Below are 27,026 nucleotides of genomic sequence, written 5' to 3'. Positions count from 1 at the left end.
AAAATAATATTGAAATAAATAAATATTTTCTCACAGAGGTTTTTAATGATTAATGACTTTGACACCAAATAAAATCATGATATAACAATTTGTTAACTTAAAAATAAATCACATTATGCAATGACTTCACCTCCTGAAACATCTCCAGACCATTAACTTTCCTACACCTGTGGTTAACCTGAAGTTTTAAATCCCTGGTAAGATAATTAAACCAACTAAAGACTATTCTAGAAGTAAATATACATTTTAATTGTGTGGGAACAGATTCATTTACCTGCCAAAATATGGCTAAATATGTATGTTTGATATGTGGCAAGAGATTAGCAATTAGCATGTGTTGACTGACATTGTGTGTTATCAAATTCAAGTTACTCACTCACTCACTCACACACACACACACGCACACACACACACACACACACACGCACACGCACACGCACACGCACACACACACACACACACACACTGCATGTGCCTGGTGCCTCATAATAATGTAGCAGGACTGTGCAATAATGCCATGGTGTTATATTTTTATTCCTTCTATTTTGTATTTGATTCTTATTTATTGTCTGTAGGTTTTGTGTAAAATGACTCCGTGCAATAGATGATGTGTTAGCAGCTTATTTATGCAGCTTGGAGTCCAAAAGTCATTTACCTACAGGGACACCATAGTGTATCGTGTGGTATCTTTAGTGGTTTCCATGATAATAGGGCAGTTGATGATTGACTATTGTCTAAAGTCTACACTCTGCGTGTGTGTGTTTTATTCTTCTTTAATCCTGACATTTCTCATTGTTTACATTGTGTTTAAGTTAGTTTTTATTATTATTATTCCCTCTTCCTTTAACTACTCCTGCATTTTCAACACATTTCAACAAGTTTGGTGTCAAACTGTTGAAATAATTTAATTTATGCTGTTTTAAATAATGTCTAACTTTTCAACTTTTTTTTTTAAACTATTTAACTTTTCATTTTTCATCACCATTCGAATATTTTAAACCTTCAACAGTGAACTTCAGCTGTTCATCCATTCTTCAACTGATTTCAACCTTTAACATGGTCATCTGTCTGTTCACTTTCAGATAAAACAATCAACACATTTCAGCTTTTATCAACTTTTTCAATGCTAGGCAAGTGCTAACACTAGGCTAATGCTAATGTAAAGCTGATGTTAATGTTAAGCTAATACAGTGCCAGCACCTGCATCCTCATTTATATTTTCTTCAGGAAATGTAAATATTCTACTTTTCATTGTTTAGTAGTAAATATGTTGTTTTCTTTTCCCTGGGAACCACAGCATTATCTCCTCTTCTTCATGGTTAGCCTTAGCACTGATCATCTTATACTCTGTTCATTATCTTCCTTTTTTATATGAATGCAGTTTTTAATGGTTTTAAAAAGCATTAATAATAAAGTCACTTTTAAAATCAATATACAGGCCTAAGTGCCTTGTGTTATATTTCGTTGGGTGAAAGTCCAAAGGTGGCGTTGTCCTCCATCTTTGTCCACATACTGGTGCCACACTGTATGCACCAATCTGCTTTTTTCACCTCCGATACCGATATCTGGTGTTTCCTATTGGCCGATACCTCCGATACATATATGAATTACAGTCAGTGCATTTAACAATGTAAAATTAAATAATGAAGGATCTGAAATTGAGAGAAAAAAAAAAACAGCTTAACTAGCTTGGTTGGTAAACATTAAAAAGAAACATAAATCTTCTTTTTAAAATGGTTTAGTAGAGCATTTAGCGTTAGCATTGCTTTTAACGTTAGCATCACAGTATGTAGCATTTAGTGTTAGCATCACAGCGAGTAGCATTTAGCGTAAGCATTGCATTTAACGTTAGCATCACAGTAAGTAGAATTTAGCATTAGCATCACAGTGTGTAGCATTTAGCGTTAGCATTAGAGTGTGTAGCGTTTAGCGTTAGCATCAGAGTGTGTAGCATTTAGCGTTAGCATCACAGTGTGTAGCACTATCTCATCCAGTCAGTGTGCTGTTAACTTCAGAGCTCCAGATATCTGTTGTGAAACTCAGAGCTTTGACATCTTTTATCTTCTCTAATGTGTGTTTACACTCTTTACCATGATACTCAGGTAGCTCTGTCTGTCTCACACTCATATCTTCAGCTCATCATCTCATGACGTGGAGATGGATCAGGACATGGTGAAGGAACAACATGAGATCCAGACTGAAGATCAGAGGTGAGACCACGTCAGAGCTCAGCACTCACACCTCTGTACATCAGTGTTACACTGTGTGTGTGTGTGTGTGTGTGTGTTCAAGGAGCAGGAAGCAGCTCACACCTGAACCTGGACCCAGCTGTGTGTCCTTTGGAAGTAACGAGTCCATGGACAGACTCATGTTCTTCAAAGGAGGTCCATCTACTGACCCACAGTGAGTCCACATAAAGAAGGTTGCTGGTTGTCTTCCTGATGGTCCAGGGGCCTCATTTATTGATTCGTTCATAGAACTGGTTCTAAATACGTTCAGACCAATGAAATGTAGAATGTGCACCAGTACAAAAAGAATCAGTATTTATGAAGCGTGTGGACAGAGGTCGTACACACAGCAGTGTTGATTAATCCCACCTGTTCTAAAGCTAGCACACGTTCAGGCTCATTTGCATTTATTGTTTTTTTTTCTCCATATTTCATGACTTTTCCTAATTTGATATAATATATTAAACATAAGATGATTATGATGATATTTATTCATTGTGATGAAAACATATTACACACATTGGTGTAAAACGTGTGTGTGTGTGTGTGTGTGTGTGTGACTTTACATCTCCACACCTACAGAGTTGATACATGACATTATAAAGTAAAACTGATATTTCATTTTTTCATTTTCAAACATTTGAAACCCCTCACACACAAAAAACAACCACAAAAAACATAAAAAAACCCATAAACTAAAAAATAAATAAATAAAAGCTCTGTTAAAAGAGTGAAACTTTATAGTGAATAACTCCATAGGAATGTGTATGAACTGTGTATGAATGTTGGTGGTGGTCAGAGGGACCGTAGGCACCAAATGGTAGCCACACTTCTGTCAGTCTGCCCCAGGGCACCTGCGGCTATAATGTAGCTTACCACCACTAGTATGACTGGTGTGAATGAATAATTGTTTCTGTTCATGCTTTGATTCTATTATTATCATTATATAAAGAGATAAAAATAAGTAAATATATATGTCTATGAATGTTCACCAGATCCACTAACTGTAAAAGTGAAAGTTAGTCTTGATGGTGACACTAGAGAACAGGTTAATGTTTCATTATCAATGTTTATTATTTATGGATTCAACAAATAAACAAAGTGTCTGACACTAAGGCCCTATGCTACTAATGTAGATTATTATATCCTGGATTAATCTGTTAGCTTCAACTAACCAAACATTCCCTGTCAGAGAGAAGCTGTCCTATGAAGGTCGATAACAACACGCTAATTATAGCCAAGTGTTTTCAGTCTGGGTATGTGCACATTTACATGAAAGGGGTGGAGCTTGCAGCATCTGACCAATCACTACAATGGAGAAAACTGGCAGAGTGTCTTTCTAGGAGGAACATCTTATGATCTTATACTTACTGTATGAAAGGAGCTTCTTTTTATAAATAACATTTTATTGATTGATTGATTAATTAAATATCATGAATTTATATCCATAATGACTGTGAATAGCAACAGTAGTGCAGCGCACCAGGAGGCGGAGCTTTTATACTCCCTCAGATCTGATCCACTTCATAATCTGGTCTGATTAGGTTAGGTGTTACTGAAGTTTAAAATGATGAATAATTAAAATCCATAATTCAGACCAAAAACAACACAGTTGTTACAGAAAAGGTAGGAATGAAAGAACCCAGACAGGAAGCTGTTGATACTGTTAATGTGTAAAAGTGTGAGATTATTTATGATATTAATCCATTAGATGGAATATCACATTTAATCATAAATAATCTCATGCTTTTACACATTCACAGTCAGCTGATGAAGCCTGTGTCTAGATCTGTATGTGTGGACGAGTGAGGTCATAAATTAATTAATTCATTGAATTAATATATGACTTCACCCGTCTGTGCATATGATCTGTCATACTGACAGTAGAGCAGTCTATCTGATATAAATCTATATCTTTACTAAATGATGTCATCAGTAAATGAAAGGATTGCATCAATATTCTGACTTTATCACTCACTAAGATCCGAGACAGAGAAAAACCTGGTGCTGAGCAGGCAAGCTGTTCAGCATAAGTTACCATGGTGATTTAGCTCTGTAAGACGTTAGCTTTGTAGTCCAGGACACACTGATTAAATCCTGGAAGTTAGCGTTAGATAAGAGGTAATCTAGATTAGTAACATACCCCATAAAACTCAATATCGTCCATCTGCGGCCAAAAATGGGCATTTCCGTTTATCACGGGAACACCCCCTATCTGAAACAAGAATGCCCACCGCTTCTTCTTCGGCTGCTAGATGTGTAAAGAAAACAAGGTGGTGACACCTCCTGTCACTGTGGATGTTTTTTAATTTGATATCAGAGGAAATAAACATATAAAGTTGACGTAAGAACAGTGTCCATTTTAAAGAGACAATAACTTCCTAGACAATTTTGAGAGTGATTTGAGTTATAAATGTACTAAATATAAAAGCATTTAAATGTACATAGATATACAGCATATGAGTTGTTTAATGTGTATTAAGTTTAATATTTAAAATATAATTATTTTTATTTGTTAACAATTTAGATTTAATGTATTTTGCTCAAACTGTCTTTTTAGTATTAATCTTACTGTCTGGATTATATCAGTTTTGTCTCTGTTTACGTACATGGTTTTGTTGTTAGATTTAGATTAAGTTGAAATTAGATGTTCTGAAAATAACGTTAAATTATCGTACGTTAAAAAAGAAACCATAAATAACAATCCATCTTTAACAATCAAAGCATGATCGTAACAATCCACATTTAGTTTTAATAATAAGCTAAACTGATATCTAAACACAGAATAAAGCTCCGCCCTTCATGCGTGCTCCCACAGCAGGGGATACAGATTCTGTTGGGGGTCACTGCTTTGGTACGACAAAGTCCAAAATAATTGACCATCACATGATTCATGTAAACTCAATTTGTTCCAGAAGTTAGTGGTGGGCAATTTGAATCCATTGACATATCTGGGATTTTTGGTAATTTGTCGTCAATAACTGCATTGATTGACAATATTTATACAGTACACCATCATATGTACAGTATGTGTATATACAATTTATGTAGTTCCATAAATAGTTTTTTTCCCGAATGTAAATTTGTATTAATGAAAAAAATGCTAAAAAATATCTTAATATGTATTGTATACAGTATGTATTGCTTTGAATTTTCTTTAAAAGACGAGTAATTTACACCACATCCAGACAGGACACATTGAAAACATCACCATGCAGCATCATTGGTCCTCACCATGCAGCATAATTGGTCTTCACCATGCAGCATCATTGGTCCTCACCATGCAGCATCATTGGTCTTCACCATGCAGCATCATTGGTCTTCACCATGCAGCATCATTGGTCTTCACCATGCAGCATCATTGGTCTTCACCATGCAGCATCATTGGTCTTCACCATGCAGCATCATTGGTCCTCACCATGAAGCATCATTGGTCTTCACCATGCAGCATCATTGGTCTTCACCATGCAGCATCATTGGTCTTCACCATGCAGCATCATTGGTCTTCACCATGCAGCATCAGTGGTCCTCACCATGCAGCATCATTGGTCTTCACCATGCAGCATCATTGGTCTTCACCATGCAGCATCATTGGTCTTCACCATGCAGCATCATTGGTCTTCACCATGCAGCATCAGTGGTCCTCACCATGCAGCATCATTGGTCTTCACCATGCAGCATCATTGGTCTTCACCATGCAGCATCATTGGTCTTCACCATGCAGCATCATTGGTCCTCACCATGAAGCATCATTGGTCTTCACCATGCAGCATCATTGGTCTTCACCATGCAGCATCATTGGTCTTCACCATGCAGCATCAGTGGTCCTCACCATGCAGCATCATTGGTCCTCACCATGCAGCATCATTGGTCTTCACCATGCAGCATCATTGGTCTTCACCATGCAGCATCATTGGTCCTCACCATGCAGCATCATTGGTCTTCACCATGCAGCATCATTGGTCTTCACCATGCAGCATCATTGGTCTTCACCATGCAGCATCAGTGGTCTTCACCATGCAGCATCATTGGTCTTCACCATGCAGCATCATTGGTCCTCACCATGCAGCATCATTGGTCCTCACCATGCAGCATCACAGCAGTAGTAGTGTGAATTTATTACATAGAATAGGTGTGATTACTAATATAATTCATATAAAATGTTCAGTATGATATCTAATGTAATATCACAGTATAATACACATTTGAAACACACCTTGTCATGTTTTCATGACTCATCATGGTCTGTTGATGCTCCATCATATGAAACCAGTCTTGTGACATCACTGCTCCCTGTGCTCCTACAGTAGGTCACTTACACTCTAACCAAATTACATGATTTGTATAATAACTTGTATAATACAGTAATAGCCTATAATACTTATAGTATTAAGTATAGTTCCTCGTTTAGTTTAGTATGATTTATTTTCATCATTGTTGGTCTATTTTAAACATGTGTTTTCAATCTCACTGATGGTTTATAACTTACCTTTCCCTCTGCTATGATCATAATTAGCTGAGTTTATACATGATATTTACAGAGTAACACAAAGCTTAAAACACTCAATCCATAAGTTTCCTTTATGTTTAAGATTGGTGTTTAGCCCCAAATGACCAACAGCAATCTTGAAATTAGTAGTTTTAGACTAAAAACAAGCAATATTGTCTTTTTTCAAGCTGTAATGTTTAGAACAATTTTCTTAAAATCAGAAATATTCACTTATTTTTGGCCTATTTAGACCTGATTATTGTAAATAAGAAAAATTAGCTTAGTAAATAAAACTTGAAATAGGAACAGCTATTCCAAAAACAAGCACATTTCACTTAAATATGATAAAGTTTACAAAAAAATAATGCTTAAAATCAGAATTTAATGAAAGACAATTTACCTTAAAATAAGAGTTAAAAAAAACTTTGAATATTTTGAAAATGGACTGTAAGCCATAATCATCCAAATTATAAAAAATAAAGGCTTGACATTATGTCACTTTGCATGTTGAGTCTATATCACATATTAGTTTCAATATTTAAGTTGAATTACAGAAATAAATGAACTTTTTCATGATATTCTAATTATATGTGTGTGTGTGTGTGTGTGTATATATGTATATTAACCTGACCTTCAAAATGTGAATCAAAGCATCACTTGGGTGTCCCAACCTCTTCGGCAGAGCTACATGCGAAGGGAACATCTGAGGCAGTACTTTCAGGACAGCAAGTGCATTCTTTACTGTTTAAACAATAATAATAAATCATAATAATTTTAGGTCTTTGTGTATGTGGGTAACAGCAACTAAATCATCCTTACCTTGGTCCTGCAGTGGTGGTCCTATGATTTTTTTGAACACCCCATAAAACTGTGCCTGGTCAAAAAATCTCAGCCAACGTTTCTTCAGCTCCATTGTGAAGAAGGGGTTTCCTTTATTAAGGATTCACTGGAGTTCATCGATGATCTAACAGTAAAGATTTAAATTAAGAGGCCTTCGTTCAAGTGAAATATACAAGTTAAGTGAGAAAAAAATACATGGCCAAGTTCTTTAAAACATGGATAAGCCTGCAGTATCTTCATAGGCCTGTCCTGTTCCTTCATCACATCAGAGTCAATGAAAGCTCGTCTAGATTGGAACTCCAATTCCAGCAGCTGGGATACATCTTCCTTGTTGGGTTTGTTCTTAGTTTTGTACAAATCCTGCAGAGTTTTATAGTGTCTCGCTTGGCTCTGTGGGCTCTCTGGGAACACAAACAAAAATGATATCAAAAGAAAAGCAATACACCAACTATTTATAACACTGTGTTGACAACATGATATACAAATGAAAATATTACTTAAGCATTTAGTAAATGTAAAAGTAAAGTCAAATTCTAACCTATAGCACTAAAGAGATCCACCTCTTGGGAAGTACTTGTAGAAGGAGTTGACTTCTCTAGGATCACAGTGGAGGAAGACGACGAGGCGACTGATGAGGCAGCTGAAGAGACTGAAGCAGGGGAGGAGAAAGGTTCATCACTCTCTTCAGTGCACGTCGCCTGGCTGCTCTGGAATTTTAGGCTTCTAGGTCCTTTTCTTGATGGGGTTGGACCCTGCTTCTTTTTTGGAGTTGTCACTGGTTTGCCAAAAATGAAGAGACAAACAAAGGCATCCAATACTCCGGGAGAAAACACCTTGCACAACAATTTCAACCTTTCCTCCTTTCCAACCTGTTCTGTCCACTCCACCTTAGGTCAGATGTAGGGGTAGTTCTGCATCTAAACACTAGGGGAGCACCAGCATGAGTGTTGGCTCTAAGCTCCTCATGCTCCAACCTGGTTGGTAATCAGTCACACCTTTGTTGAGACACACAGACAATGCAGTGGAGGAGCTCAGGGATGTTGTTGGTGAGTGGCTTCAAGGTTATTGAATTTATATGGTTTATTTTTAAAGTTAAGCTACTAAAAGCAAGTATTTAAGTTGGATTATGTGTCATGTTAAAGAACACAAGCTGAGTGCTTGTTTGTATGTTATTTTGACCCAACTTTAAGTTAAATCTACATACATAGTGTTTGGCCTTACCATGTGTTTACCAGAGGGGTCTTAGTCAAAGCACATTAGGTTTACAGTTGATTCAATTGATATAAATATATTCTGATTTCATAGTGTAATTTATGTTAAGAAAACATCTCTAAATTATTAAGAGCAATAAATATTGGTTAAGTGTTTTAGATAAGTTTATATATAAAATAAAATTAATAAATAAGTTTATGGGTAAAATACATTGTTAAAAAGTTAGACTTTGATTAAAATGGTTAAAATAGGGATATCAAAGTATGATTTAATTTTACAATTAAAAGTAGTTACATATCTTGGGTTAAATATTAAGTAGCAGAAAATTCATTTATTTAAAAGATACATTATTTAAAATATAAGGTCAGATTGTTCATTCATTGGAAAACATTTGAATAGAACTCATTCTTCCTTTCTCTCCTTTTCACCCCTTTTTTTTCTCAAGGTTTTCAACCTGCTGCTGCTGCTGCTACAAACCTAAAACAAAACTGAATAAATGGTTAAAAGCTGAGTTGGCCTCACGTCTTACTTGTGCTCCATCCATGTCCTTTCAAGTTGGGCAAGCATTGTAAAAAATAGACTTGACAGTCACCTTCTGAACCCTTTTCAACAACTGCTTCTTCACCATTTCCTAAAATAACAAAACAATAAAAACAAACTATTATTACCATTTATTTATTTTTGTTTTTATTTATTCAGTTCATTTCCGACATGGTTGCAAACACAGAAATTCATTTTGACATTCAGAGCAAAATCACATCTTTTTTTTTTTTTTTTTTTTTTTTTTTTTTTTTTTTTTGTCCTTTGCATGCCGGAAAGGGTGACGGAAAAAAAGCATAATGCTTATCCAGATCCGTCCCCTGTTTTGAACACAGATAATTTTACATCAAACTTCGTTTCTTCCCTTGTCAGACATTCTCATCTTCTTCATAATTTCATCTTTTCATTAATGTTTTTTTTTTTTTTTTTTAATTTATTGATTTATTTATTTATTTATTTTTTGTCCTTTTTTATGTGATGCGTTCTCGTCTCAGTCATTGTTCCTGTTGTTACTCCTCCTCACTGTCCTTTTCTTCCGTATCTCCTCGAGCTTTCTTTTCCAGTCGTTGTTTACGTTCCTCCAACTCTCCAAACGAAAAGTTCTTCTTCTTTCGGAGAACCTTCATATCCTCTGAAAGTCGCCTCAGCTTACGATCCATCAGAAAGGCACAAGCACATATCCATACCCACGTCATTAGCAGGCCAAAGATCATGACCCCTAGCAGATAGATATCCTCCACATCTTCCACCGTCAGTAGAGAGAGACAGAGCATCTGGCTTCTCCCTTGTTCCGTGACGTATCCACTCGGGTATGTGTCCTTTGGACACGCTTGTTCGTGCTGTAGTAATTGCCTCGTCGTGAATATTTTGTCAATGGCGCTCAGTGACCAGTTGATGAGTTCCATGTCGTTGCTGTAGAGTTCGATGAGGAGTTGACTTGAGATCTGTATGTGTGTAGAAATATTCTCTTCGTTTTCTCCTTAAATCCTCTCAGATTTACAGATTGTTGTGTCTCTGCGTCAAGGCTATTCCAGAGGTTCATGGCTCTATACACAGTACTATGTTTACCAACGTTAGATTTGATCATGTTTGGTCTGAACACATTATTATGTCTGAAGTCATAGGAATTTAGATTGTATGTGAAACGTTTTTGTATTTGATGTGGTAGTTTTTTAGATGAAGCCCTAAATGCATGTATTTGTGTGTTGTAGTGTATTATTTCTCGCAGTTTTAGGTATTTTGCCTTCTCGAATAGTTCGTTTGTGTGTGCGTTGTGTGGTGCTTTATGTAAAATTCTTATAGCTTTTTTTTGTAGTTTAAATAGTGGTTCAAGATACGTTTTGTAGTTATTACCCCATATTTCGGAGCAGTAATTTAAGTGTGATGCTATGAGTGAAGAATAGATTGTTTTAAGTGATTTGGTTTGTAGGATTTGTTGAAGCTTCCATAGGATGTAACTGCTTTTAGCAACTTTGTTTTTAACTATTTGTATATGTTTTTTCCAGGTCAGCTTGTCGTCCATCCACACTCCTAGTACCCTATATTCTTTTACTTGTTCTATTATTTCCATGTTTAGTTTCAGTCTTATATCTCCTGTTATTTTTCTCTTTCCAAATTTGATGAATTTTGTTTTACTGACGTTTAGGGCTAATTTATTTACATCTAACCATGTTTGAATTTTTGATAGTTCTTCATTTGTTGACTCAATTAATGTTTCAATATATTTGCCTGAGCATAGGATGGTTGTGTCATCTGCAAACAACGTTAATTTAAGGCAATTTGAGACTTTGAAAATATCGTTTATGTATAAAATGAACAGTTTTGGCCCTAAAATTGAACCCTGTGGCACACCACATTGTATGGTTTGGCATTTTGATGTGTGTTCTTCAAAGTCAACATATTGTCTCCTATTTGTCATATAGCTTTTAATCCATTTTAAGGCGTTGTGCTTTATTCCATAGTTTTCAAGTTTTTCTTCTAGAATATCATGATTAATTGTGTCAAAGGCTTTTTTTAGGTCCAGAAAAATTCCGAATACAAATAATTTTTTTTCTAATGCTTCTGGGTTTGAACCCATGACCTTGGTGTTATTAGCACCACGCTCTGACCAGCTGAGCTAACTGGCCTATGAAGCTGCAAAAATGTGTAAAAATATGGTTGAGTTAAAACGATCACGGTTCTAAACACCTAGAAAGTTGGCAGTAGAAAATTCAGCAGTACTCATCCCTTAGCTTAAAGCTGCAGTATGTTTTTTTTTTTTTTTTTTTTTTAATGTTATTTGGTCAAAAGTCCATAATCATCTTTGAGCATATTGTAATCCAAAGTGTTCTGAGTAGACAGTGAATCTCTTCTCCTTCTCCAGGCTCTGAAAATGAAGTTTATCAATACAGGATGGATGTCAGCCAATCAGAGGTCTTTCTACCAACACAACAATCTTATGAGCTGTTTTAAGCATTACTATTGGCTGCTGGAGCTGCTCATTAAAAGTCAATGTGTGTTCTTGATCTGAGAGTAGATAAAGTCCCATGGCTTTATATTCCAGCAGAAATCTCTAATGTGACTTTTGTCAAATCAAGAGGAAAAATGAAGACTGAGGTGGAGAAGCAACAGAATAAAGGCACAAACATGTTCATGAGGAACAGAGTCACAGAGGTTCCTCTGACTCTGTGTGTGTGGTGGACTTCACTTGATCTGCTTTCAGCCCGTGCACAGTCTGCCCTGAGTCAGAGAGAGAGTGATAACAAACGAGATAAATAGCTTGTAAAACTAAGAGAAACATTATCTAAGGTGGAGACAGAGAACAGACACATTTCATCTGCAGTGTGGAGTGTGTCTGCTCTGATCAGCTGCTTGTGTGTGAGGATCAGCTGTGGCTCTGAGCCTCTTACTGTCCTCACAGCAGTGAGTGATACATGCTTTTATGTCTCTAAAACATCAGAAAACTCTCCAATAACACAAGATAAAGTCTCTACATTTGTTACTAGTCTCTATGGAGAAATCTTTGCCCAGAAACTAAAAGGTTTATGTGTGACTCACTAAAAATAAACAATATTAATACTTTTGAATGATAATCTTTGTAAAATGCCTAGTCAGCTGATTGAGGCTGTGTGTGTCAGACACTTTCTGTATCCACGGACCAATCAGATCATTCATTCATTCATTATACACTTTCATTATACACTGTGGTGACGCTGACAGCCTCAGCAGGAACATACAGCAGTTGTGCTGCTATACACAAAGTGTGGGGGTCCTTTCTCACCCCTGTCACAGGAGCGTGCACGTAGCCAGGCTGACATCACCTGGGTTAAGAGAGTGAATTGATATTTTTATTTATTTTTATTTATTCAGTTCATTTCCGACATGGTTGCAATCACAGAAATTCACTTTGACAGTCAGAGCAGAAATCACATCGTCACCATGCATGCCGGAAAGGGCGACGGAAAAAAGCAATTTGCTTATCTAAACCCATCCCCTGCTTTGAACACAGAACATTTTACATCAAAGCTCATTTCTTTCCTGGTCAAACATTCTTATCTTCTTCATACCACAATTTCATCTTTTCATTTATGTTTTTTTTTTTTCCTTTTTTTTGTTGGATGTGTTCTCATCTGCAGTCATTGTTCCTGTTATTACTGCTCCTCTGGTGGATCCGGTGGTCCCGATGGACCTGTTTTTTTTTTTTTCCAGCCATAGTCTGGGCCCAAGTTTTCTCAGGCTCAGGTTTTCTCAGGCTCTCTTCGGATGCAGCTGGTCGCTGCTCGCTGTTAATCTCCCAAGGTGGTGTTATCAGACAGGAGTATTGTACTCCTGCAGAGCATCTGAAACACGTCTGTTCTCTTCCAAGACTCAGGAAAGACTGAGATCATCAGTGAGTTGATATCTCAGTTCATAGTGCAGCTGCTCTCTGACTGTTTGGTTAGGTGAAACCCGCTAACGGAGAAAAATCCAGGATATACGTATCCAGCTTTGTAGTACAGGCCCACAGAGCTACACATCTTTAAACCACAGATGATCGCTTCATCTTCATAATAAACATCTTTAGAGGAACAAATGTTTACACAAATAATGTGTAGTAGAAGTGGTGTTTGTGTGTCTTTTTCCAACACATGTGACTTTGTGACAGAATCTGTGTGAACGCGTCCCTGGGGCATTTGTGTGTAAACTGTGTGTGTGTGTGTGTTTTCTCACCCTGCAGCATCTGTGGCTTCAATCCTGAACTTTAATGCATTTTTAGTTTATTTTAATACACATTTTTCCACTTTCAAGACACTTACAATTCCTTTCCACCACTTATGCATCTAATGTCACATATGTTGACCAATTATTGTCACTTTTATCCTTTTTCATCGTATTTCATGATTATTTTTGCCAATTTAACCACATACACCTTTTGTCATGCCCATTATATGAAAGTTTAAACTAATTGTTCCAATATTGACACTTTGAAAACACTTTTTCTGTCTGTTTTTGTCCATTCTAATTTGCAACTTTTAACCAATTTCTGTGGTTTTTAAAATCCCATTTCACAACTTTTTCCACTATTTTTGGTCATTTTTATTTCTGATTAAAACAAGGATTTACATATTTAAGATGACTATATACTATGGCCCAAATAAATGTGTTTTGTTCATTGCTGTTTGTGTTGCTTTAATAAAAAGTCTTAAATTGTCTTAAATTTGACATAAAAAGTGTGCAGCAACCACTGTTTCTGGTGTACGGTTCATACTGTTAATAAATGTTGATGGTACTCATACTCCTGGTTGTGATTCTGATAAGATGTTTATTCTAAGAACAAAAACTGGTTTTAAGGTTTTGGTTTTAGTTTTAATATAGATTTAGGTTTATTTCAAGATGAGTCAACTTGTATCAAGAAACAGCTTAATCATTTTTCATTAATACTGAGTCATTTTTTACTTAGATTAGTTGTTTTCTTCTTGTTCTGAAGCTTTAATTTGCATAAATTAAAAAAGCAAAAACATTGTTAACAAGAATTATTTGTTTATATTCAGTATATTTCACTTGTTATTGTGCTGTAGGAAGTTTGATTTCAAGTAATTTAATCTAATAATCATCCATTTCTGCTTATTTTAACCCTTTAGAATACTTATCTTGCTAACCACGACATTAATTCTAATTAAATTCAGTACATCTACACGTCTGCTATATGTTGTCACCACTAAAATGTAGTATTTTTTTTCTAGATCATCATCAACTCAGGTTGATCCAGGCTGATTAAAACCATCCCATCTGAGCTGAGACATGAACTGATCCATTTATTCACACATTAGTTCTTCTATTGTCTTTAAACACTTTTATTGATACACACAGACCTGGTCAGAGCAGGTTACACTCCCAGTTAGGATCATGGAAAATAACATTTGCTCCATCTCAGTATCTACTTTAGACTTTTTTTAGACCTGTGTCCTGGGTATGATGGGTTCACGAGGTGAACAGTACTCAGCCATGTTGGGAAGTCCAGAAATCACACAGCATCTCACGCAATCAAACCCGCTGTAGTTCATGCCAGAAAATACCACAGACCAAGTATTTGTAGTGTAGTCATGGCACTCAACAATTCTGTTTCGTCTTCTACAAGAGACAACAAAGATCTTCTTGTTCATCACTGCAATGTCAAAGTAACTGTGTGTGTGGACCATTTCAGGGACATCGTACCAGGTGTTGGTCACTGGGTCATAAGCCTCAGCAGACCTCAGATCTCTGGAGTCATTGCTTCCTCCAACTGCAAAAATGTGGCCCATATATGCAACGACCCCAAGTCCATACCGAGGTGTTCCCATAGGAGTGATCAGTGTCCACTGGTTGGTGTCTGGGTTGTAATACTCAGCAGTATTCAGTACTCTGTTATTCATTCCTCCACATATGTAAATCTTGTTGTTCAGTGTGGTGCAGCTGGCGTAGCTCCTCCCTTCATTCATTGATGCAATGAACGTCCACTGGTTGATGTTGGGCTGGTAGCGTTCAGCAGTTCTGTGTGAGATAACATCATCATCCCTGCAGCCTCCCATAGCGTAGATGCATCCCTTTAGCACAGTAACACTCATTAAGGCCCGTGACTCCTGCATTGGTGACATCTCCTGCCAAGTGTGTGTGACTAGGTTAAACCTCCACACTCTGTTACAGGGGTCGGTCCAACTTAAACCACCACCCACAATATAGAAGCATCTACCAAGGAAGACAGTGCTGTAGAAGAATAAGTGAGTCATGGTATTCTTCAGACTGGGATGAGTGTGAACTGTGATCCAGCTGTTAGTTCTGTAGTCAAAGGCCTCTATAGTCTTAGAATATAGTCTAAACATCAGTAAGACGGCATTTGGCAAGCGACGGCAAAACAAGGTGTTGTTGATCCCAGACTCAGAGCAGGGTAACGAAGGTTGAGACATGACTTTAAGGGTATCAGTGACCAAGAGGTGGGACTCAGGGTTTGTTTTTACCACATCATTGTTAAGCACATTGTCCGTGATGTAACTTTTGTCCATCAGCCCCAGTCGTACCTTTGGTAACAGAGTAGAAATGGCTCCCTGTCGTTCCTCAGGCATGTGGTTTATCCATCTTAAAACACTTTGATAAACTGTGCTCTCCTGGGTCACAGTAATGTCATCCTGACCCAGGATATCAGCCAGCTCCTGCTCCGCAAGCTGCAAAAACTCTTCACAGAGTGAAACCTCCTCAAAATTCTCACAGATAAAGTGAAAGGCCTCATTCTTCAGTTGAAACAAAATGGGAATATACCAGACTTTAGTAAACTGCCACAGCCCGATGCATTTTTCCGGACAGAGATGATCCTTCAGAGCTTCAAAGCATGTTTGTTCCAGACTCTTTACATTGAACTGATGCACTTCCATCATTAGATCAAAATTATTGCTGTTGTCAGAGATACAATAAGTAAAGTCACTGAGTCCAAGGAGTTTGTGAAATGTTCTGACAATAAAGATCATGTGAAGATCAAAGCATTTTAGAACTTCAAAGATCAAAGCATTTTAGAACCTAAAGCTTCCATTTCTTCCAAACAGAATGTTACCATAGTTACCAGCAAAAGAGCTTTTGCTGAATTTTGTTAAGTTGACAATTTGTTATATTCTTCAGTCATTTTGGTATATTTTAGTTTTAGTGTGTGTAATATAGTTCACATACATAATATTGTTGTTTCATGTTTTCAGCATTTCTGATTGATGTTTTATAATAAAATACAAAGATAGGTTTAATATTTGACTCTCTGTTTCTCCAGTGATAGGCAGAGGTTCTGGACACTGGACTAACTAGGGCTTCCGTGCCCCAGCACGTTTGACACCTATAGTCTGGATTGTTTACCAAGTCTCAGTGAAATTATGCTGTTCCTGTACCTGGTTACAGAACACTTTGTTGACATAGTACCAACCTTCCCTTCGAGACAATGATAGCAACACATAGTCTCTGATTTTCCAAGTTTGCAGAAAACGGGAAAACAAAAAAAAAAAAAATCACAGAAATAACTTCCTGAGAACTATTTACACAGTCTTACCAGGTTTTCCCAATAAAAGGGATTTTAAATGTTAAAGATGATAAATATACTTCCTGCACTAAGGATTAGGGTTAGGGTTAACCCTAACCTCACTTGTGAGGTTAGGGTTAACCTCAAGTGCAGATCAAGTGCAAAGTTCATTACTTTGCACTTGATCTGGTGACATGTCAGTAACCACGGTGATGTGGTTGAGTGAGAGCGCACAGAGCTTCTCGATCAGCTTCTGAACGTGTGCACTGGGCCAGTGGTTTTCTTCTGTAATCAGCCGTTGAATAGAGCAAGTTTTACACAAATCACCAGTTTCAGAGTAAAAAGCTGAAAAAATAAAAAAAAATCTCTCAGTGACTTGGAAGCAATTTATTTTGCTTTATTGAAAACTATAATATACAGTATGAACATTGGTATCCTTCTTAAAAAGACAACAACAACAACAACACTGAGACAAGGCTTTTGATAGTCAAATTATTATTATTTTGCTATCTGGCTCACAGTTGAAAAACTGAGCCCATTTATTGCAATTTAACCATGTAGTGTTAATAAGTGCCAGTTAAGTCAACTAACTAACTACTAACAAATATTATATAATTTCTGGGCTCAGCCTATTTGCTATGGTAACCTAGAAACCTGTGTGTATGTGTTTGACAAACACTGGAATTATGTTTTTAGCAGCTGAGAAAATTAATTTATATCAGGCTTAATAAAGTATTTCTATTGTATATTAAAATATTGTGCTGCTGACATTATTAGAATTGTCACAGTGATGATCAGAGACAGTGTTTAAAGTCCACAACACTTCAGAGCACAGGCACTGAGACGTACCACAATATTTAATGCTACAATTTCTCTAATTTAATCCCATTTTTCTCAAATGTAAAGTTTTTAAGGCCTTAGATTTGGTTACATCACATTTAATACTTTACCTTTTTAAGGATTTAAAGACCATCTACCCTGGTTTGTGTTTACACGTGTGCAGTGCTTGATTCCGATCACACCGCTTACGTCTCCTCCTCTGGCGGAGTACGAGGCTCCACAGGCTGCTGGGTGTAGCCGCTGTAGCAATCTGAAGCTAGAGTTGCTGCATCTATCGGACTATAACTGTTTGATTTACATAAATCTAAGATTACCTGATGGTCGTGTACTATTTTAGAGTAATTACGCTGCAGGTTCACTGATAAATTATTAGAACTGACTGAGTTATCTGCTGTTTTATATCCATGCTAACGCTAACCTCTGCAGCTGACAGACACACAGCCAAATACACATGCATATGTCAATATATCAAGGCTGGAAAACTTCCGCGTTCATTTTAATTTATCGTCCGGTTAATTTATGTATTTATTGATAATCGGCCCAGGTCTAAATTAACGCTACATTACCTTGTTTCAGCGACACTTGTATAAACAGCATGTGGATGCTTTTGGTTCAGATGCTGCATCATTGAAGTCGTACTGCTGTGGTATGACAGGTATTGTTTACAGTAAACATATGATTGAACCATGTTTTCTTTATTTTTGAGGATGTAATGATCCCAGACTTTAGACGTTCTCTGTCGTTTACTCTCCACCATGGCACTAAACTAAATGCAGAATGTTTGTCACGCGTTGATGACGTGCTAGCGGTGTGTGGTTCCTGCACGTATAGTGTGTGTCATATAGGAATGTAACAATGCTTCGAGGCACAATTTTTGCCTCGAGGAATTTTTGTAATCGAGTTAATTGAGAAACTCTATGAATCCTTTCAGCCCTAGTTCAAAGTGACCAAAAATGATGAAAAATGTGGTGAAATGAGATTTTAAAAACCACATAAATTGGTTAAAAGTTGCAAATTAAAGTGGGCAAAAACAGACAGAAAAAATGGTAAAAAAAGGTTCAAAGAGTCAATATTGGAACAATTAGTTTAAACTGGTGAATAATGAGCACGACAAATGGTGAATGTGGTTCAATTGACAAAAATAATCATGAAATATGGTGAAAAGAGGTTAAAAGCATACTGCAGCTTTAAGTTTATGCTTTTTAAACCTGCTAGAAGTGTGTTAATTGGGTGACTTCTGATTTATTTTAGTTTTCATTTAATTTCTGATTGTCAATGTTGTGAATGGGTGAGTTTTTGTATATGTAGTTAAAACAGTGTGCTGACCTAATAGTTTCTCTGTGTTACCAGGTGAGGATGGAGGACAATCACACAGTCAGATTCATGAAGCTGTCTGCTGACTTCAACAGTGGAGTAAAAGTCAAGATCAGAGAGTTTGTGTTGTATGACAACAGTGAGCGTCAGACATGGGACTGTCTACTGATGCTTCCCAACACCCCAACAATGGCCCTCAGGTCAGTAGTGGAGACATCAACTGATCAGTGGGAGAAGTAGAGCTCAAACTAATGCACACTGTTGGTCAGAACGTTAAAAAATGATTTCTAAAGGATTCATTTAGAAGGTTAATGATAGAGGATTAGGGTTAAAGTGAAACAGTCTCTCTTCATTGATAATTCATCATGTAACCAGTAAAAAAAGGACTGACCCAAGCTGTTTGTGTCCAGCAGGCTCAAAGCCATTCTGCTGAATCATCAGTATTTTAAACAGGATGGAGGTGTCAGCTTCTGTTTAGTTTGTGTTTAGTCCTTGTGTTCTCAGTCTTTCTTTATTCTGTTTTCTACTGTAACTCTTGTCTCTGTGTTCCAGGGTTTCCTGCTTGTGGCTCCACCCCCCAGTGATGTCTGTGTGCTTGGTGTGTGACTGATTAGCTCCCTCATGTTTCCACCCAGGTGTGGCCCATTCCCAATCAGGCCTCCTCTACTATTTAGCTGAGTGCTTGAACACTGAATGTTTGCTGGTTCATTGTCAATGTCTACCTTCCTCATGTCCTGCTGTGTTTGTTCCCTGGTTTCTTTGTGCTGCCCTTTGAGTTTTTTAGTTTGGAATAAACATGGACTGTTTCCAGGAATGCTACGCCTGCATTCTGCCTCCATCTTTCTCTGTGTTTAGGTCCACACCTACACCAAACCCTGACAGGAGGAACCTTATGAAAGGTGCAATATATAGAAATATTGTACATTTTCAGTTTTTAAATATATTTGAAATACTTAAAATCGTAATTTGAGTGTTAAGAAACATGTCCTTAGCTGTCATGTGTAGGAAGATGAGATGAGTTATTATCAATGGGTTATATAACTGAGAATATTAATTATGATTATTAATATTACTTCAAATTTGCGGGGTGCCACTCCTTTTAACAGGAGAAATATGTCTAAGTTTTTAGACTAAACTCATCAATGTGAAACCAGGGAAAAGTGAATTCTACCAGACATCTACACCATCATCACAGCTTTAATGAATCAGAGGAATCAAATATTATGTTTAACCTTTTATTCAAAAGTCAACAATTAACACAGTCAAAATATCAATTGAAATGGGATAATTAAATCATGATAAAATGCATTTCTAGGCTAATAAAAGTGAGGATTATATGTAATAAAGTGAAATCACTAATCTAGGAGGATGCTAATCTACTAAATATTGAATAAAAATGCAGGATACATATTCAATAATAAAATCATAAAATCAAAGAATAAACTAAAGAGAGCTCATAACAAAGAGAGGAGGACGGACAAGGGGGAGACGAACAAACATGAATGAGATGTACTCTGTGTGTAGCAAGTTGTTAATGCGTGTAAGTTTGTAGTTATGGAAATATGTATGTGATCTATTGTAGATGAAGTTGCTGATGAAAGTTCATTCTGGTACCTTGGAGGTGAGGTCAGGCTGGACCTGGAGGTGCTGTTGAAGCAATGTAGCAGGACGTGCCTCCGTTGGTTCTGTTTCGGTTCCACAGAATTTAGCCCCTTCAGCCGATCCGGGCGGTTAGGCCTTCGCAGCTGGCTTCGATAATGGCTCTTGGCTAACCACAACGGGTCGCGGGCCGGGCTTCCTTTCGGCTGTTACGCACGTCCCTCGGTGCCGGATTCGTCCGAACCAAGCAGCTGTTGTCTCAAAAATCTAACTGTTTCTACCATGAAATAAATGAAAGCTGGAACATGAGGGAACACGGGTGAGCATGAACGCCCGCGTCCAAAAACTATAGTTTCTGGTCGCGCGTCTTTTTTTAAAGGACGTTTGGCGACGCCTTTTGGAGGAGGCGTCTGGGTGGATCCTTCTGTGATCATGTCGGTGATTGGTCAATGTCTCTGCTTTCAGCTTGTGGGTGTGTCTTGGGTGTGTGTAAGTGTAAGACAGAGACAGACGACAAGGGATGATTCTAAACATAAAAGAATGCCTAATAATTAATTCCACATATTTCAAAACATCTTTTCAACATCATATCCTGAAATATCATGTATTACGAAAGGGTTTGATACCAAACATGACTGGAAAATATCCTAGAATCACTTTAGGAATTAATTAATGCATTTTACCTGTAATTACTCATAGACATAAATATCAAAAATCATGTTATGCCTCCTCTTAACTATATGGTTGCCGTAGATACCTCAAACTAACTTTTGTGATGTTTTCTGGTATTTTTAAGCACTTTTAAATGATAAACACTTTAAAATAGCATTCTGTTGGTTATTGCATTACATGAAACGAGTGTGATCGAACAGACAATATTTGCAATTTCAATTTCTGTAGAAATCATTCCCAAAATGTTTTCATTTGTAACTTTCAAACATAATACAATTTCTTTGTTCTCCTTTCTTCGGGAGAACTGGGGTTATTCCATCGTCCTGTGTAACCATTGGTTTGGGTTCGGGAGGTGACAACATCTGCAGGGGGTCAAAGGGGTCATTGGGACCGTTCTTTGATGTTACAGCATCCAGAGGTATCTGTTTGATAAGGGGGAGAAGAGGAATGTTCTTCTTTTGATCATAAATGTCGCAGGGAGGTAATATAAGGGAAAACTGTCCTTGGATTCTCCGGTCGTTTTGTTTGGCCGGAAGGGGAGTCGTAAAAGACGGGTTCATACTGATTACTTCACATAGCTGGTTCAGTCTTAGCGGCTCCGGTATCGAGTTCAAAGACCACATAGTGGGGTTAGTCCTGCATCCCAGAGTTACGGGGGCAGTTGTGTGTAAACAGTTCGATGATAACACAAAAACAGGCTCCTTGGTTAATTCCTGCTAGCAAAGGGGGAGGCTTTACGCTTGGGGGTTTTGTTTCCTACACATGCCATATGAGTTGTTTTATTTTGTTATTTTTAGATTATATAATTATATAAACAATAAATATTGCTGGCCTGGCCAACCTGTAGTACCTTTTTGAGTATAAGTCTATTTACAGCAGAGCCATCCCTGAGAGTGCCACCTGCCATAAAACACAGGAAGAAGAAGTCGTCCCTGAACAACACCGTCTCAGGTATATATCATCAACTACCTGGATTTCACCAAGCCCACACACAGCAGAAGACCTGTAGAGTTAGGTGGTACTAACTACACGGGGCAGCTTCACCCCATGTATCCTATAAAATCTCTACAGGCTGCGTCTGTAGAGGCTCGCGTTAGCAACAGATATATATCAGCAGATAACTCAGTCACCTCTAATCATTTCTCAGTGAACCTGCAGCGTAGTTACTATAAAATAGAATACGACCACCAGGAAATCTTAGATTTAGGCAAAACAAAGAGTTATAGTCCGGTAGATGTGAAGATCTGGACCTCCTACGGAGCCAGCTACAACCAGCAGCCTGTGAAGCAGTGGAGTCTCGTACCAGCGGTGTCCGCCAGCAGAGGAGACATAAGCGGTGTGATCAGAAGCAGGAGCAGGGATGCTGAGCGGGGCTAGCAACCAAGCTAAAAGCTAATCCTCAAAAAACGCCGCTTCCTTCCATCCTGTATTCTAATGTCTTTTCCCTGGAAAACAAACTGGACTACCTGAAGCTGGATTTAAATATATGACGTGAGATGAGTGTTTGCATATACATCATAAACAACTTTGTCATAGAGTTAAAGAAAACCAACCATTAAAGGTGTTTGACAGATTCAAAAATAGTGGAGCAATTATTATATATACATTATTTACATTTTAAACATAATAGTAACTAAATAAACTAAATAGATTTTTCTTTTTTTAACCCTTATTTCTGATGAAAGTTGTTCATATCTGCTCTAACACATCATGTTCATCTGTTTTAAAGAGAGACCAGCAACATTTATTTAGAAAATTGAAACATTTGACATTAGTTTATCATAAATAAACTGTGCAAATTTAATATTTCACAAGTTTGAAGTTTTAGACCCCAAACATTTAAATTATACTGTACACTGTAAAAAAAATTCTGTCAAAATTACGGTAATTCACTGGCAGCCACAGTTGCCATTTTTTCACCGTTAAAAATACAGTAATATGATCTGTTAAAATTTTTACAGAATACCTTACCGTATTTTTAACGGTGAAAAAATGGCAACTACAGCTGCCAGTGAATTACCGTAAATTTTACAGAATACCATACCGTATTTATAACGGTGAAAAAATGGCAACTACAGCTGCCAGTGAATTACCGTAAATTTTACAGAATACCATACCGTATTTATAACGGTGAAAAAATGGCAACTGCAGCTGCCAGTGAATTACCGTAAATTTTACAGAATACCATACCGTATTTATAACGGTGAAAAAATGGCAACTGCAGCTGCCAGTGAGTCACCATAAAAATGACGGTAACAAATGCCATCTTATTTACAGATAATTGCCTTTAAAACTACATATCTTCTGTCTGGATTAATGTATTTTCCTGTAATAAACACATTACAATTGTATTTAACAATACAGGGAATTTTATTAAGTTCAACAGAAAAATACCTGTAGCTTAGCTGCCAAACTTTCACTGTAAAAATATTTACAACGAACAAGTTGAAAATACAGGGCAATATGGCAAAAAATGTATAACATGGATGATAACCCTGGTATGCATTTAGATGTTATGCTTTACAACCAATGGCCGCTGGCTGCTCAGCTTCGTGACCACGGCACTAGAGGCCGCCATTTGTCCCCCATTGCTGTAGTACCTGCATACAGTATAGCCAGCCGCTAGTCTCCCATTAGAAAGCTTTAACTTTAAAGCCTGGTGCCAATTTTCCAAAACTTTCTACAGTTAAATATTCCTCCTGTGATAATGCTGGGTTGGGCACAATTACTGGGACCAGGCTGGTTTTCCTAAGGAACATTTTAGAAAATCTCGTAAACTAATCGGGGCCGGACTTTGATTGACAGGCCGTTATCCATAGAGGCTAGTTAGCGAGTGTTAATGACAAGCTCTAACTTTCCACATGACAGGGAGCTCATATACATAATAAATTTACACTGCACTTGAATGGTTCAGGTTGCAAATTGCAAATGTCTCTGGTACTCATCACTAGTTTGGGTAACAATTGTTGATCTGCGCTTTTAGTGTAGCTCAGTGGTGCTGGGATGTCCTGGACTACGCTGCTGGTTTGTTGCCTCTGGGTATTCTTCCAAAAGTGCTGGGGATGCTTTTCCAGTCTGAGAAACAACAGAATACATAAACCTTTGAATACTTATGAGATTAACAAATGACAATTTATTCTTTATAGGGCTGAACGATTAATTGCATTTGCAATTTTATCGCAATATTACACAAAGCGATTTCGTAATCGCAGGGTACGCGATTTTGAAAGTGAATGGAGGTGCGACATATGGCAGCAAAGTCCGCTCCGCCGTGTGCTTTTGTTTACGTCTCTTAAGGTGTGTGGTAGATTGTGGATGTACAGTGAAAATATCAGCGTTTATCATGCAGCCACCGCGAAGGACTATTGCTTTCTTCTCCGTTAGCATTGCGTTAGCCGCAACGCTCGTCACGCCATTCTCTCGCTGCTACTACACTCTCTGATGATCACAGAAACTCCTGTCTCACCTGCGGATTCACACATCTCTGCCTCCACAAAGATATAGGTGAGCCTGTGCTGCTTGTAAAGAGTAAAGAATCGTTTGTGGCTCAGTTTAGGAGGCTTATATTTGGGAATGTCGTGGATAAAGAACTTATCTCAAAAGCATAATTACGGTTCATGACCATAAAGTATTCTCCAAGGCGATGTGCCATGTGCCTTTATTTACCTTTGCATCTACCGCATATGCGTTCCCGTAGGTAGTACAGACGCTAGATATAAACACTAAACTGCTGTATGAAAAGGGTTTGAAACTACGATCCGAGGCAGGAGTCCATGTCATGTCTTATTTTGCTGAGGAAATGTGCAGTTTAGTGCTGAAATGGCTGCGAGTCAAAGAGAAAGTGAAACATGTCTGTGTTTGGCACCTCATGTCGCCGTCTCCTTGCGTCAATGTTCTTCTCTTTCTTCATATTGTCCAAAATTACATCCCAAAATCAAAATGCTGCTCCTAACTCAACTGTGTTTTTGCGTGTGCTCCATCTGGCCTCTCCGTATCAATCAATAACGCGCATCTGAAGCAACCACGAGTCGCAGCACATACAGGGATTTGATATGTATATATTTTTTTTTTATAGACTGTACTGTTAAGTTCAGACAGTTTTTATGAAGTGTGGTTCACAAACTTTGAATAGGTCAAGCAACAACTTTATTGTTGCAATTTTCGCTTCAAATTAATCTAATACTGTTTATTATGAAAAAGACTGATTTATTGCTTGTGTTAGATGAAAAATACATGAGAAGAGGACCTTGCAACAATAATCGCATATCTAATCGCAATCGCAATATTGAAGAAAAAGATCGTAATTAGATTATTTTCCAAAATCGTTAAGCCCTAATTCTTTATATTGAACAACTAATAGCAAATTATGTTTTGACGTCATACAAAAATTCAACTTATGGTAAAACTCACTCTCACCAGTCAGAGCAGGTTCTGCACAGCCATTGATCTATTAGCACGTTCTGATGCAGAGGTGGTGGGTTGACGCTGAAGAACTCAGGAGGAACGTAACTCTACGAAAACACAAGATAAACCCTGAATAAAGTACATTATAAAATAGGGTTACGAAATATTAGACGTTTTGAACAGTTTGTACTCACCAAATCCATCTTGAAGGGGAAGACCGTTATCTTATTGGATTTTTGAAGGATGGCTGGGAAAAGGCAAAGATAAAGAAAAGCACAATTAACTATCAAACATGGTCAGAATTCTTACTAGAATGTTTTTAATCACACAAAAAAGAACTCACAATACTCGCTGCTCCTGATGACAAATACCCATCTTGTGTTTGGGTCATCAATCGAGGGTCTCTGACTTCTGAGTTCATTTTTTTTTTTTTTTAGAGACTATCTGGAGACTTGCCTTATCTCAGAGAAAATGCTCTCAAAATCTCTGCTCAACCTGCTGCCGAGTCGGACGATGCTCTCGCGTTTGACTGCACACCTAACTCTGAGCTGAGCTGTGCCTCGACTGTGTGCACACGCCCATCCCGGGCACTTCCGTTTCCCGCTCATTTGTACGTCACTCTTTTGCGTCGGTTTTGCGCACGGTCACGCTTGTTTTATAAAACAGGGGGAAAAAAGAAAAGAGAAATAAAGAAATTAATTAATAGATCAAACAACTACATATTCTACTTTATTTTTTGTTATCGCAATTAAATAAATGAATTTATTTCATTGCATAATTGTGACCATCACTAGCCCTCTCTAAGGAAGGGTAAGAAATACTTTATTAAAGGGAGGATGTAAAAAAGAGAGGGTAGTGTTACACCAAAGTGAGGGGGTGGGGGGGGGGAGGGAACAGGGAGGAGGGAAATGGAAAGGGACACTTCACTTCATCCACCTTCAAAATTCTCACTTGAATGTTTTCAAGTGAGAATGAGATGTGCAGTTGTATCTACAATTACATTTTTACATGTAAATTATATTACAGATATCTACAATTGAATTCCCACATGTTGAAATAACATTGTAGATATCTATAAATAATATGGTAATTTGGACTACATATCCGAAACAACGTCATTATCCCGCCCATATATCCGAAACGACGTCATTATCCCGCCCACATATCCGAAATGAATATGGTAATTTGGAGTACATATCCGAAATGACATCATTGTCTCGCCCACATATCCGAAACTGCATTTCCACACGTGGAAATTCAATTGCAGATATGTTTAATATAATTGTTACATGTAAAAATGTAATTGTAGATATCTGTAATATAATTGTTACATGTAAAAATGTAATTGCAGATATCTGTAATTCAGTTTCTACATGTCGAAATGACATTTTGACATGTA

At 37.4% G+C, this 27,026-nt stretch overlaps 1 protein-coding gene and 1 long non-coding RNA gene across 2 annotated transcripts; both read right to left on the bottom strand.

Moving 5' to 3' along the window:
* Positions 1-7,660: 7,660 nt before the first annotated feature.
* On the bottom strand, positions 7,661-8,523 carry LOC114464222 (uncharacterized). The gene is made up of 4 exons (XM_028448282.1): positions 8,494-8,523; positions 8,096-8,444; positions 7,753-7,958; positions 7,661-7,681 (listed from the first exon to the last, which is right to left on the bottom strand). The coding sequence occupies exons 1-4, from the start codon at positions 8,521-8,523 to the stop codon at positions 7,661-7,663; spliced, it is 606 nt and encodes a 201-aa protein (XP_028304083.1).
* Positions 8,524-10,779: 2,256 nt separating this feature from the next.
* Positions 10,780-26,440, bottom strand: LOC114464494 (uncharacterized). Its single transcript, XR_003674216.1, has 3 exons — positions 25,822-26,440; positions 25,630-25,734; positions 10,780-10,791 (listed from the first exon to the last, which is right to left on the bottom strand). It is a non-coding gene; the product is annotated as an uncharacterized LOC114464494 (long non-coding RNA).
* Positions 26,441-27,026: the final 586 nt, after the last annotated feature.

Source organism: Gouania willdenowi, chromosome 6 (genome assembly GCF_900634775.1).
Source record: "Gouania willdenowi chromosome 6, fGouWil2.1, whole genome shotgun sequence".
Classification (NCBI taxonomy): Eukaryota; Metazoa; Chordata; class Actinopteri; order Blenniiformes; family Gobiesocidae; genus Gouania; species Gouania willdenowi.
Note: the sequence above shows the minus strand (reverse complement) of the source record. Positions and strands in the feature narration are given on the sequence as shown.